At 60.8% G+C, this 14774-nt stretch overlaps 1 protein-coding gene across 13 annotated transcripts in view; it reads right to left on the bottom strand.

The window, feature by feature from the left end:
- TSNARE1 (t-SNARE domain containing 1) overlaps positions 1-14774 on the bottom strand; it is a 154033-nt gene that overhangs the window by 65733 nt on the left and 73526 nt on the right. For 9 of the 13 annotated variants that reach the window (XR_006706129.1, XM_045453493.1, XM_045453490.1 and 6 more), the window contains one exon: positions 6585-6746. Coding sequence is in view for 12 of the 13 variants with exons in the window: in XM_045453493.1 (XP_045309449.1) it covers positions 6585-6746 (162 nt within the window). In the remaining variant the exon portion in view is untranslated. The remainder of the gene's footprint in view (positions 1-6584; positions 6747-14774) is intronic. The other 4 variants (XM_045453501.1, XM_045453500.1, XM_045453491.1 and 1 more) reach the window with 1 other exon arrangement.

The raw sequence follows: 14774 nt of genomic DNA, 5'->3' as shown, positions 1-14774 counted from the left end.
CTATTACGCGATCTCTTCTTATAATTAGAATCTTGGCAACCATCCGCCTATGAACACGACTGTTCCAGTTAATGGAACAGCCAAACCTTACTGATTTATTCCCATATTTATAGGTATCGGCCACGTCACCCCCTCCCCGCCCCCCGCCTTCTGGCTGCACAATGCCACCTTCAGGGAGGGTAGCTGGGCCCCGTGGCTCTGCCTCCTCCCCAGCCTCCTCCCTCCCAGGCCTGCCAGGCAGCCATGGCAACAGACCAGCTGGTGTGCTGGGTCAGGTGCACACGGCTCCGGAGGGGGCAGGGAGCACCAGTCCTCACAGGTGAGATCAGGTGAGGTGGGCTTGGGGGGGAGCCCCGCGCAGACACGGCCGTCCGGCCCGGGGGGCTGCCCAGGCTGGGAGCGGACAGACGACTAAGGCTCCGGTGCGGTCAGCCAGACCCGAGCCCGGCAAGCCTGCCCCACGCTGGCAGTGGCTAGGGGCACGCGCCCATCTCATTCGACCTCCCCCCACCCTGGGAGACGAGGCACTGCCCTCCCTCCAGACAGGAAGAGCCAGCCTCCACCAGGATTAAGTGGCCGTGGGCAGGGCAGGGTTGGGGCTCAGGGGCTGGCTCCTTCCACTCCCGGCTCCTGGGCCCCGCGCCCCCTCGGCGACTGCCTGCATCCTTCCCATCTGGGAGAGAGGCTGAGAGGCAAGGGTCAGACACTGCAGCCAGCCGGCACAGCCCCGCTCCTGAGTCAGGCAGCTTGGGCTCGAATCCCTGCTCTGCCACACACGAGGTGCATGGCCAGGCCAAGTGACGCGGCTTCTCTAAGCCTCCGCTCCGTCTCTGATAAAAGTGGAACACGGGAGTGCTCACTCTCACAGAGCTTTTGTGGGGGCTGCTAAAATGATGCATATAAATAAAGGCAACAGAGCCCTCTCATTAAGTCACAGATCTGCTGTGGAGTCCCAACACTTAAGACACATTCATCCATCCGCCCCCCCATCCATCCACCTACACACCATCCATCCACCCATCCATCCATCCGCTTATCTGTCCACCTACCATCCGTCTCCCATCCATCCATCCCTCATCCTTCCACTGGTCTATTTGCTTGTTCGAGGAACAGTCATCAAGAGCCCAGATAGCATCATGTGTCCTTTGTGGTGCTGGGACTGCTGCAGTGACTAAACAGACAAGGATCCCTGCCTCCATGGGGCTTCATTCTCACGAAGAGAGATAAATATTAACATAATGCACTGAATAGTATGCTAGACAAAGGAGAGAGACACTGGAATTCTAGATGGCCAACATTTGAGCCAAGACCTAAAGGTAGAAGGAGTAAGTTGCTCGAGTGTCTGTGCCAGCGTGTGGAAAGAGCCAGGACAGCTGGAGGACAGGGACGGGGAAAGTGTGGTCCACGAAATGGTGTGTGTGTTGCGGGGGGAGGGGGGGGGCGGCCTGGAAGCTGCACCTCCCAGAGATGGCCACCCCGACATACCTGCTGTGCTTCTCCTAAGAAGGGACCTTGACATGCCCCCACCAAGGGGTGGGCCCGCACAGGCCTCCGGAAGTGCCGTAACCAACAGGGCAGAGGCGAGGCTGTATGACTTCCAAGGCTAAGTCACAAAAGCACCACGGACTCTTCACACTAAGAAGCAGGGAAGACCCCAGCACCTGGAGACAGCAGAATCTTCCTTCCCTGGGAACACGCCGGCACCCCGGAAGGCCCACCCTGCCATTACCGCATCGGCGCCCAGGCTCTCAGCCGACCTCAGCACCTCAGTGACGGCGGAGCCTCGCACCCGGGTGAACCCCCAGTCGGCAGCAGGCTGCGCCAGGCCAGGGAGGGTCTGACCTGGGGCAGGAGCCTCAGAGGAGCTCCCCAGGGAGGGCGGGGAGGGGCGGCCGTCAGCTAGGCGCTGCCCCAGCCATACCTGCTGGCGCTGACCCTGCCCAGGTGACGTCCCTGCCGGGCAGCTCAGCTCTGCAGCACGCTGTCACCCGTGGGCTGACAAAGATCTTTCATGGTCCCTTAACCCTTTCAAGGAGAGACTGGTGTCACTGTCCCCTCTCACAGGCAAATTAAAGCCTCTGCAAGAGACCCCGGGGCTCCCATGGCCAGGTGGTGGCATGGCTGGGGCTGGGAGCCTGGGCCAGACTTCTATTTCCCCTCTGTGACCAAGAGATGCCCGAGGCCGGCCAGCCCCTCCCCACAAGGGAACAAGGAAGCTTCTACCTTGGCCACTGGGGGGGGCCTCCCCTGCCTCCACCCTCCCTCCAGGCTCTGGCCTGCCTGCTGCCTGCAGCGAGGGACTGTTCTTTCCGCCACAGCCCGCCGCTCTGGTGGTGACAGGCCACGAGGGCCCAGGGATGGTCCCGGCTGCAGCTGTGAGGACAACAGGCAAGCCACCTTCCAGGGGCAAGCCTCGTTTCCGGGAGGAAGAAGTGAGGGGCAGCCTCGCCCGCGGGCCTGCAGCACAGGGTCCCGGACACGACCTTCTGCTCCCCTGGGAGGTAAGCACCTCCCAGGGCAGGGAGCTCAGCCAAGGTCTTGAGGGGCGCCTTCCTGTTACTCATCCTTAGCTCCACCTGAAGTCACCACGGTGCCCCCAGGAATCCCCAGAGCCCATTGTCTGAGGTTCCCCATTTCTGACAGCCCCACAGGACCAAGAAATGGGCTCAGAGAGGGGACCTGAGACCAGAAGAGATGGGAGAGGTTGTGGCTCAGAGAGCTGGCTCTGACCAGGCTGGCGATGGCCCTGCCATATGTGCTCGGTGGCCGAGGGTACGTCGTCAGTGGGAACAGGAAGTAGGGACTCACCCCTGCGGGCCAGACTCCCAGGAGAGGACGGCCAGAGAGGAGGGGTCGGCCGGCAGTGCCGGCACTGGCTTTGGCACAGCTTTGGCAAGGGGCAGCACGCGGGCCTGGGGACAAAACGCTCCACCGCCCATCACCCACCGACCCGCGGTGGGAAGGGGCAGCAGCTCCTAGACACGACTTAACTGTGTGGCTCGTGGATCCTGCTTCTTCCCACCCACGCCCAGTTAAAGCCTGAGCTCCCACTGGGACGCGCAGTCCCTCCCTTCCTTCCCTCTGCTCTACTGACAGGGCCGCTGGCCCGGAGACTGCCAGGCCCCAACACCTGCCCCAGCATCCCTGACACCCTGCCCCCTGGAGCCCTGGGAGGTCTGGGGACACCTAGGGCCTGGCCCATCTGGGACCAACGTCAGGAAGGGGACTTAGGCTCGGAAGCCAGAGACCACCTGCCTCCAAATCAGGGGCCAGGAGAAGGAGCCCCAAGGAGGCCAAGAGCTAGCCCCGTGGAAAGTGGGCCGTGTCCCAGCCCCCTCCACTCCCTGTGGGAGGGACCCACCCGCCGACCTGGCTCCTGCAAGTGTGCTGCTCACCTCCCCCAGGAGGGGCCAGGGCCCCGGGGCCGCATGGGCCCCAGCAGCATGGCCTCCCCCATCGGGAAATGGGGGACAGGGCCCTGACTTGTGAGCACGTGCCTGGGACCAGGGTGCCCGGGCTGGCACGGCTCCCTTCGCGGGTGCAGGGCTCCGGCCCTGCGCCTCTCACTGGAAAGGGCCATCTGAGCCCGAAGGCCTAGCGCGGCCATCCCTGGGGCGGTGAGGCTCCTGACACAGCCAGACGCAGCTCTCTGTGGGTGGGTGTCCCCAGAGCTCTCCCTCTGAACCCTAGTCTCCCCGTGGGGAACAGAAGGGGGAGGCCACCAGCCTGGGCCTCCAGACTGTGAGGGAGAGTGTCTGGGGCAGGGGTGTCTCAGGCTAGCCCTACAAGGCAGCCCTGCTCTCATACTCCACAACTCCGGCAGCCTGATGACAGCCAACCAGCGCTTCCCACGGGAGGGGATGTGAGGCCCAGGGAAGGCCTGGGCCCGCCACAGGCCTGCCAGCACTTGGTGGCAGGAGGATGGATGCAGCCCAGGCTGGGAGAGCACGCAGAGTCCAGGCCCAGGAGGCCAGGGGTCAGGACAGAGCACAGCTGAGTCCAAGCCCGGGGACAGCTGTGCTAAGGTCATCTGTGAGCAGGGAGGAGCCGGACTGAGCAGGGCCGTCAGGGGCATGGCACTGGAAGGGCACAATGGGTCAGGGGGAGGCAGCGCAGGGCGGAGCTGGGCTAAGGGCGGAGCTGAGTGCGGCTGGGCGGGGCTGCATTAGGCAGGGCAGAGTGGTGGGGGGAACTGAGCGGTGCTGAGCTGGGCAGGGGGCGGGGCGAGGCTGGGCAGGGCGGAGCTGGGCGGGGCAGGGCAGAGTAGGGAGGGGTGGAGATGGGTAGGGCGGGGCTGGAGCTGGGAGGGGCAGGGCAGACTAGGGCGGGGTGGAGCAGGGGAGGGCGGAGCTGGGCGGGGCAGGGCAGACTAGGGCGGGGTGGAGCAGGGGAGGGCGGAGCTGGGCGGGGCTGAAGCCGGGAGGGGTGGGGCGGGGCCACCCCCTCCCAGGGCCAAGCACTTCCGCTGGAGAAGCGGAAGCAGCAGAGCTGGATGAAAGCAAGGGATACAGGGACACTGCTTACAGCTTTCTGGGCCAGCGGTCTGGGCACAGGGACCCTGCGTGGGGCCGGCGGGGAAAGGACACGGGTGATGGCACTGCGTCTGTGGGGCTCCAGGCCCCCTTCCCAGCCCTGCACAGCCAACTGGCCAAAAAGCAGGTCCAGGGCTGGGCAAGCAGGCAGAGACCCTCCTGGACAGCAAGCTGAAGGGCAGCAGCTGACGACCCTGGTGGACAGGAGCAACTTCCCACATGGGAGCCACTAGAGGATGACAGGCTGCTTACGGGGGTCCTTACCCGGCCTGGAGGAGGGCAGCCCAGACATGGGTGTAGGACACAGGCCTCTATCGCTAGGGGGAGTGGCCCCTGTGGTGGGGGGGGGGGGGGGCTGACCACTTGTCTTGGTTCATTCAACACATCTGTCAAGCAAGCTGCTGAGGGCCCTGGGGATTGGGCCGGACACTGACAGGTGAGGCCCCTGTTCTGCTGGACAATAACAGGCTAGCAACCAGAGGCAAAGGGGAGACCGTGGGGGGCAGGTTGTGGGGGTGGCAAGAGCCTGCCCAGCTCCACAGGGAAGCTGCCAGCAGCTCAAGTGTGAGCCACCCCTGTGTCTCCTGAGGCTGCTCCCCACAACTCGCCCACACCATGGTCCGCTGTCCTCTCCAGCTCTGGACAGACAACCCCCATCACCCTGAGCAGCTAGGCTCCAGGCTGGCCCCGTGGGGGCCGGGGGACACCCATCTGTCTCTGGGACTCCAGCCTGGCCTCTGCCCCTGGCTCACTCATCACATGGAGAGGCTGTCACTGGGACCAGCTGCAGCACTGGGGGAGGGAGAGGGGACGTCGCAGGTGCACTGGCACGCGGCCTTGGGAGCACCATGGCAAGCCCCTGGCTGCTCCCACGCCACCCTCGTGGGGCAGAGGAGGGAACTGAGGCTCAGCACGCAGCTGGCCACAGTCCGTGCAGTCCCCCGCTGACCCCCGTTGGGCTCCGAGGCCCACAGACAGGACTGACTGGTTTCAGGCCCCAGGTTGGCCTGCAGCCCCAGGCCCCTCCAGCTCGGCTGCCCCGCACAGGCCTCCACGTGGAGCCCATCACCCCTGGTGAAGCCCACCCCTCCACCTATGCTCACCACACAGAGAACCACAGCAGGGCACGAGGAACCCCACAGCCCACCTCACAGGTGGGCCTCGACCTACTCAGGGGCTCGTGGCTCCACCCTTGTCCTCACGCCCTGGGCCATGCACTCGGTCGGCAGGGTCAGCTCCCTGGGCACCAGGATGAGGCCCCATCATGGAGAGCAGCACCCTCCCGCCTGGCCCCTGCCCCTGCCCTCACCGCCCACGGTGCCAGCAGGGCTGCGGGCCCTTCCTGCAGGACCTCAGTTGTTGAGCCAGAGACAACAGCAGATCCCCCTCTAGGGACCCCAGCCCCCCATGTCTTTAAGGGTGACCATGCTTGGACCCCCTTGTCAGCCTCTGGTGGAAAGTCAGTCCTGCTGTGCCAACAGAGAGGCGTGGGCGTGCGCGTGTTTGGTCCTTATCTGGTGTCTCAGGGAGAGCAGAGGCCTGTCTCCGGTGCTGCCTCCTGCCAGGGCCCCGAGCAGGTGCACCTTCCCCTTGGGGAAGCAGGACAGGGTGAGGGGGTGGGGGCTTCACCGAGGCAGCGGCTGCAGTGGGGGGACCCCAGAAGTAAGGGGCCAAACCCCGCCTCTCTGGGGGGGGCATCCACCTCCTTCAGGGTGGGACAGGAGACACGGCAACAGGTCCTGAGCTGGTGACTCAGTTTACCACCTTGCCTAGGTCCCTGTTTCTCTAGACAAAGCTGCTTTCAGAGGACGTTTGTCCAGAACCCCAGCCCCTGCAAGAGGCTCCCCCTCCCCCTGCAGATGAGCAGGAGGCCCAGGGGAGAAGGGGGGGCGGGGCTCACAGGGCTTCAAGCCCCCCACTGGCAGGGCCAGCAGCCCTCCTGCATTCCCGATGCACCTCCAGTGTCCAGGGACAGGGGCCACCGGTGCAGGGACTCACACGGTCATGCCCCCGCTTGCACACACGCGCACACTCGCCAGGCCAGGGCCTCACCTCAATCTGCAGGATGGCCTCCTCGCGCAGCCGGATGGCCTCCTCGTCCTCCTCGGTGATCTCGGGAAGCAGCACCTGCTCCTGGCCCTGCCACATGCCGTCACCCCCGTTAAAGATCTTCTCATCGTCAGGCAGCTCAGCAAAAGGGGCCCGGGGACTCTGCTGGCAACAGAGACAGGCCGGTTAGCCCGGGTACGGCCCAGGAAATGGCCTTGTCCCGGGCCAGCAGCGGCAGCTCCACGTCGGGGCTAAGCCTCAGCTCTGGGCACCAGGAGCCTCCGGGGCTGCGCACGCCCCCCCACCCCGCGCTCCTGGGAGGGGAGAGGCCCCACGGCCCGGGTTCTGCAGCCCCGACGGGGCCTCTGGCGGGCCGCCTGGGGGGGGGACGCCCTCACAGGGCTGCCCCAGCGATCAGGGTCCGGTGGACATGCTGTGCCGGCCTCTGGCCGTCCCAGGCCTGGCTGCGGGGCGCCCCCGGCAGACCCCCACAACCCCGCCGGAGCGCATGAGTCCTGGCGTCCCCAGCTCCTGGTGAAACCTGTTCACACACCAACACAAACCGCAGCTTCTCACGGGAGGCCACGCGCCCACCGGTTCTGGAGGCGGCCGTGGGTCCCAGCGGGAGCTGCGGAAACCGAGGCGTGGGCTCCCACACGGCTGGGGGCGCGTGCCACCGGGGACCGCGTGTCGTCCTGCGAACCCCTTCGCTGTGACCAGGCCGCGGGGAAGAGAAGCCAGAGGGTTTTTCATGTGGTTTCATTCTTTACTGATTTCTTTAGCTTACCAAATTTGGGGATCCAGTAAAATGGCGGCTTTTCCCTTCCATTAACCATCTGCTCTCTGACGGGATACTCTGAGTACAAGTGAGGCGAGTGTCAGGTCCTGAGTGGGGGAGCTGGGGTGCCTGCGGGGGGCTGTCTCCACCCTGGGCACCGCACAGGGGAGAGGAGAGCGGGAGGTAGGGATGAGCCCCACGCCGGAGCTGTGGCTTCACGCAAAGGATGTGCACGCCTCGGCCCTGCCCCCATCAGGATGCCGGGCCCGGCACAACCCAGGTCCCACCCCCTCCCGCCACCCCCGGGTCAGTCAAGCTCTCCTTCATGTCAGAGAGGTGAGTGCACACGTGTGTGCATGTGTGTGTGTAAGAGAAAGAAATCAAAAGGGCAACCGGGAAGGCTGGAGGACAGGCGGAGCCACCTGGCAGCCCCAGGTCCCCCCCCCCAAGCCCCCCAGTGTCAAATCTTCGAGCCAGCTGTCTCTGACACTCCTGACCACCTGCAAAAGACAAAGCACTATGGGCCCGTTTTACAAACGAGGACACTGGGGCCGAGAGACCAAGGACCCACAAGAGGCAGCAAGTGAAACCCAGCTGAAGGCTCCGTGGTGCACCCAGCCCAGGGGTGGCAGGGGGGGCGCGAGCCTGAGCCCACGGCTGGAGCAGCTTCCTCCCCAGCTGACTCTGCGCTCCAAGCCGCACCCGGGCCTTCTCAGCTCCCCTCCTGCCCTCCATCCGGCCCCACAGCTCCTCCTCCTGCCCAGAGACGGAGAGCAGGACACAGCTGCCGCCCCCAGTCACCCAGTGCCAGCCCCGAGCTCCTGTTGAGCCCCTCGTGCGTGCCGGCGACGGGCCGGGGCCGAAATGCAGGGCGGGACGTCCGTCTCAGGGTCTCCCTCCCCAGACTCCATGTCGCTCTGCAGTGGTCAGCCCGCAAGGAGGCTTCAGAAGCTACCACCTGCCTATCCTCTCCTTTCCCTTCATGACAAGACCACCTTCCTGCTCTCCTGTGCCACTCGGCCACGTGGCAGGGTGCTGGCCGTACCACAGCCACCACGGCCCGCCAGGCGGCCTTCAGATGGCCTGGGCAGCAGGGAGAACACAGCCTGTGCCGCGCGCGCTCAGGGCCCATAACCGCCCACCCTGCGTCAGGCCTGGGGACACGGCGGACGGACGCCAGGAGCTCCGTGCACAGACACAAAGGCTTCAGCGCGGTTCTCACCGACGCCAGCACGGGCAGGCCCAGGACACCCTGAAAGCCACGTGTGCATGTGCGACGACACCGAGGAAACACAGGGACGGCTGGACGGCCCGGGCGACCTGCCTGCAGGAGGCCCTCGTGACCACGGGACCACTGCTAGGAGCCCCGGAGGGACAGGTGCTCTCTCCAGTGCCGCCCACGTCCCGTGCGGTGGACGCGCTCACCCTCGCGCAAGGAGGGCACCGTGAGGCCCGCACTCACCCAGCTCTCCTTCCAGAGCCCACGTCCTCCCCCAGTCCACATGCCACGGGCAGAGCCCCTTCCCCCAGAGTCAGCAGAGGCCTTTACGTAAATAAATACGTGGATACGTGAACATAAAATAAAAGACCCAAAAAATCCGCTGACAAGCACTGCTGGTCCAAGGTGGCAATTACCACCCCCCCTTCCCGGTGTGGGCGGGAGGAAGCGAGCGGTGCCAGGAGGGGCTGGCACGCAGCCGAGCCACGGCGTCTGGCCCAGCGCCTGCCGGCACGCTCTCCGGGCCTCGGCGTCCTCATCTGCGGAACGGGACGACGACCCCACACCCCCCGGTGCCCGCCACACAGCAGCGCCCCCCACAGGAGCGACCCTGTGGGGCCCCCCTGCTGCCTGCCGGCGCCTTGGCCCAGGTGGCAAGGCCCTGGGGAGTTCCCCAGATCCCCCAGCCCAGGGTCTACCCCCACGGCACGGGGCTGACACCCTGCCCCGGGGTCAGGACGGGAAACCTCACTGCCGTCCACAGGCGCACAAGGAAAGGAGGTGAGCGCAGGCAGGCTTCGGGACACAGACGCGGGTTCCTGCGTGGAAGCCACGGTGCCGACCCCAGACGGGAGCGTGTGCACCGCCTCCCCCCACCCCCGCCCCCCCAGGCCGTCCCAGATCAGCAGCGGCAGGAGGCTCCACAGGGCCTGGTGCTTCCCAGGGACATGCGACAATCCCCCGAGGTGACAGCTGCCCCGAGGCCCCCTCACTGTGCAGCCGGGGACAGGACACACAGGAACCCTCACTGCATCTGCCCCCGGAGAAGGCACTGGAAGACCACAGTGCTCCTATACAAGGATCCCTACAGACCCACTAACGGAAGCAGTCAGACACGCCCGTGACAGACGTGCCACGGGGCACCATGTGACCCCCCCCGGAGTCTGGGGCTCCGCGGAAGCAGCACGAAAGCTGGGAGCAAAGGGCGTCTGCGTGCCTCGCCTCCCCAGGTGCCCTCGCCTCCCGGGGTACGGCCCACCCACGCCTCCCCAGGTACGGGCCGCACTCCCTGAGCGGCTCGTGACAAGACAGGGCAGCAAGAAATGGCTTGAACGCTTGATCTCGTGCAAGGATCAGAAAGTGTCCCTTTATTCTCCTCACAAAGACCCGATTTGGGGATTAGGGATTTGCTGGCAAGACGCTGGGGCCGGCGTGGAGGGGACAGCCCTGTGATGGTTTTCCAGCTCAAGAGGCGGCCAACAAAGAGGGCTTTCTCCTCCCTCCAAGGCCGACGGTTTGGGTCCCGCTCTGTACGGAAGAGACCCACAAACCAACGTGACTGCCGGACCTCGGGGCTGTGAGTGGTTTCCCGTGAGAAGAACCAAGGCCTGCGGCGCCTTCAGGGAGGCGGGGAGGAGGCACACCAGGGTCCCAGGGTTCCCGGGGGCTCTGGGAAACGGGCCACTTTCTCGCGCACTCCGACCCTGGGCTCCGCGCAGGCACACCCGTGACCCGTGGGAGGGCAGGGGTCAGGGTGCGCGCCGGTCCCAGGCCTGGGAAAACTGCTTCTGTTTCGCAGCCCAAGCCTGGTCATCAATTTCTCCACAGAGTAAATGACTCTGTTTGTGAGCTAACGGAAGTTTCTGGAGACTTGTCAAAGCCCAGAACGTCGGAACTGGCAGGACTGTAGCAACCCTTCCCCCAACAGCCACATGAAATAACACAGCCGGGGCCCTCCTGCCCTGTGCCCAGCGGGGCGGTGAGGCAGGATTTCTGGGGAGCACAGGAAGGTGAGGCGTGCTTTTCCCGCCGCGGCTGCAGCCACGCGCACCTCTGCTGGAAATCCATGCCGAGCCGGCCAACGGCAGCACAGACCGCGGACGGTCCCCCGTGAGGGGCGGGAGCCAGCCCACACACACCACCTGGGCCTCACCTGGCCTGAGACTGGCCCACGTGGCCACCGGCCACGGCCCAGAGGGCGGACACTCGGCTCAGATGGGAGAAGGGGGCCGCTGGGCACCCGTCACTCCCGCCAGGACCGCCGCCAGCAGCCACACAGTCTGCGGCATCAGGGCAGCAACGGTGCCCGCGTCGAACGGGGGACAATTGTCATCGCGTCGTTTCCAGTCTGCAGAACTCCCGGAAATAACCTGATCTTTCACAATTTCTCAGAAGCACTGCTGACCCTTCCCTTCCTTTTCTAAAAATTCTGCTGAAACACAACACATCTACGTACAGTCCGATGCCCAAATCAGAAGCGTGCGGGTCTGAATTCTTAGATGGGAGAGACCGCGAGCACTGCCAGCGTCCCAGCACCCCAGAAGGGCCGCTCCAGCCCCCCGGTCATTCGGATGCCCCCAGCCAAGGAAAACACCGTCTGGCTTCTAACACTGCCCACCACTTTGGCCTGCTTTTGATCTCCGCCCTCCTCGGTTTCAGGCTTCTTTGGCTCGCCATCCTGTCCGAGGTCACGCCGGGGGGCCTGGCTGGCGACAGGCTTCTGCGCGTGAATTCCGCACTGAAGATCTCGCCATTCCACTGAAGGCTGGCTCCCTTCCCAGGAGTCTGCTGTCTCATGTCCGGCTGCCACAGGCACTCTTCAGTGTGACCTCTGGTGGGCACACGTGTGCATCTCCCCCGGCTCTGTGCTTGGGGTGGAATGGCGAGGTCACGGGAAAGAAAATGCGTGACTCCAGTGAAACTTTCGGCATCCCAGAGTGGCGGTGCCGCTCCACGCTTCCAGTGGGAGGACACGAGGGTGCCGGCCGCCCCGCATACTCACCAGACTGGGTGTTTTCCTGCGTGTCTGACTGTTCTTAGTTACTTTGGTGGTACAGGGCGACGTGTGGTGACAGCACCGTGGGGTCACTTTCCCTCTTCTGATGGCAGATGCTGAGCACACGTGTCCCCACCTGCCATTTGGATGTCCCCTTCTGTGATGTGCCTATGGCTTTTGTCCTTTTAGGTTTTTGAAAGCAGCTGTCTGCCTTTCTCTTATTGGTTTGTTGGAGACCTTTACATGTTACGGACATAAGTCCTTTTCAGATACACGTTATGTAAACACCTTCTTTAATGCCACAGGTTGCCTTCTTCACTCTCTTCGGGGTGCGTTAATTTAACAAAGTCTCTTCTTTATACTTAGTACATTTTCATCTGTGTAAGAAACGTTAGCTCACCATAAAGATGTGAAGATAGACCCCTATGGTATCTTCTAGAAGCTTCGTTGCTTTATCCTTCACATGTATGTCTGTGATCCAGCTGAAGTGCTCTTTGTGCACGGGGTGGGTTACGGTAAAGGATATGCTGGCAATGGCAGTCGCGTGCACGCGGGCTCCCGGCCCCTCTCGGCCACATAAGAATGGGCCGTGGCCTGGGGCACTTTCTCACCAAGAGACAGAGCCTTCACAGCTGTGCCGGGCTTGGCGCCTTGGACGACAACGTCCTTCCCTGTTTCAGACTCAACTCGTCCTCCTTTGTTCGGCCAAAGCACCTGCATCACGTGGCACTCAGCCAAGCCCACTGCGGGTGGGGGGCGGGGGCAGGGTGGACAGGGGCCTGTCGCTGCAGCACAAAAGGGATGCGTACAAGCCAACGACCCCGCCTCATCACCAGGAGGGCCCCACGGGCCACGGAGGACATGCCCACCGCAGGAGCTGTCCTTGCCAGCTAGTCTCTGTGTGAGCACGGCACTGTTCCATCGGTAACTGACTGCACCGTTTCCCTGGCGACCCCGACACTGGGATGCAGGGGCTGGGGTGTCTGCACTTGGACTGGTCATCTGCTCAACAGGATCCTTTTTCCCAGTTCAACCCCCCGGCCGGTCCGGCGTCGAGCCCTGAACGGACCTTCCATTCCCTACTGCATGGCGGGACTCTTGTTCAAACAGCCACTCAAAGGCCTCTTTTAGTTTTGATGCTAATACAAGTGGCATTTAAATTTCACTTTCAAGCTGTCTTTTGCTAGCACGATGTTTTCTTGTCTACTGACCCTGTTATAACCACTTACTAATTCTAAGTTTATCTGCAGATTCAATCACCTTTTCTAGTAATGCAGTCATGTCTCTGAAGTGCTTTCCTCTGCCCCAATTCTTCTACTTTTCATTTATTTTTCATGTCTTAGTTCACTGGACACGCCCTCCAGCGCAGCGGGGAGTAGAGGTGATACGACTAGACACAGTGTCTTGTCTGCGGTCGCAGGAGGAAAGATCTGAACATCTCCCCAGTAGGTGTGATGCCAACTGTGGGGCTTTTGAAGACACCCATCATCAGATTAAAGGCATTCCTACCTACCCGTCTGCCGAGAGTCTCTCTCCTCACCCTAAATGGGTGCTGAAGTTCACCAAGTGATCTTCCCTACTGAGACTATCAAGTAAATTTTCTTACTTACTCCATTAATATGGCAGCTGACACAGGTTATTTCTGGATATCAGCTAACCTTGCATTCCCAGACTAAACCCACTTTATAATGATGTACTGCCCTGTCACATATTGCTAGATTCGGTCTATTCATGATTTGGCTAGGGCTTTTGCTCCTGTGCTCACGAGAGAACATGTTACTTTCCTTTTTGTGATATCCTCGGAAGAATTTGGAATCAAGGTCTGGTGGCCTCCTAAGGCCAGGTGGGAGGTGTTCCCTCTTGATATTTAAGATACTTAAGAGTTTGTATAAACTGGTAATATTTACTCCTCAAACACTGGAAGAATTCACCAATAAAACCATCTAGGTCTACGGTTTTCTTGGTGGGATTTTAACTATGGAAATTATTTAGTTATTGATTTCATTTTTTTAATAAACACTGGACTTTTCAGACTCCGTATGTCTTGGTAACTTACATTTTCCTAAAACAATTTATATTTTACCTAAGTTGTCAAATTTATCGGCATAAAGTTGTATCATAATATCTTCATACCTCTGTTATTTCTAATTGGTAGGATCCGTGCTATAGTCATTGTCATTCACGATACTAGTAATTTGTATTTTCTCTCTGTATTGTGATTAATCTTGTAGGAGTTCATTATTTTCATTAATCCTTCTAAAAAGTCAAATTTTGGCTTTGTTGAATTTGTCTATTATGTATCTATTTTACACTCCATTGATTCCTGGGGTTTTTTTCCTATATATTTTCTTAGGATTTAATTTATTGTTGCTTTTCTAGCTTCTTGAGATTGAGAATCAGATCTGTGATTTTTCATCCTTCCTTCTTTCCTAGTGGAAGAATTTAAAGCTGTGAGTTTCCCTCTGGGAGCTGCCTTGGCTGCACCCACAGGTCTTAACTTGGTGCCATTCTCATTCTTGTTCACGATGGTTTCTAATTTCTGCTGTGACTTCTTCTCTGATTCATGGGTTCCTTCAAACTGTGTTCTTTCACTTCTCAAGCGTGGCAATTTCCTTTTTGTTACCAAGTGTGAGTTTAATTGAGCCAGTTTGAGTGTCCTCAGGGTCACACCAATCCTCTGGAATCTGTCGAGACTGGACTCAGCGTGTGCTGTGCACCTGCAGAGAATGCTCGCTCCCCTGTGGCTGGCTGCAGTGACATGTCCACTTGGGCAGAAGTGTATTCCTTAATTGTGACGAGTCTTTTAGATCCTCACTGAACTTTTCTCTGTTCACCTCATCAGTCATTTGGACGGCTGTGTTAAAATTTCCAACTACGATTGTGGATTTACCATTTTTCCTTTTATTACTATCAGTTCTGTCTTGTGTATTTTGAGGCTATGTTATTAGGCGCCTATACAGAATTACATCTTACATCCGAATTACTGTGTCATCCCCGTGAAGCACACCTCTGTCGGCAGCAACATTTCTTCACACGGACTCGCTCATTCAGATATTAGCACCGGACACAAGTCTTTTTTGGTTTCATAGTTATCTCTGACCATCCTTTTATTTTCAACATTCTCCTGGATTTAAAGTGTGTTGCTTACAAGCGCTGGTTTTTTCTTTTGCCCAAATCTGACAATGTGTGCCTTTTCATCAG

The sequence above is a fragment of the Leopardus geoffroyi genome, chromosome C3, assembly GCF_018350155.1.
Source record: "Leopardus geoffroyi isolate Oge1 chromosome C3, O.geoffroyi_Oge1_pat1.0, whole genome shotgun sequence".
Lineage (NCBI taxonomy): Eukaryota > Metazoa > Chordata > Mammalia > Carnivora > Felidae > Leopardus > Leopardus geoffroyi.
The sequence above is the reverse complement of the archived record's forward strand: the minus strand, read 5'-3'. Positions and strand labels throughout refer to the sequence as shown.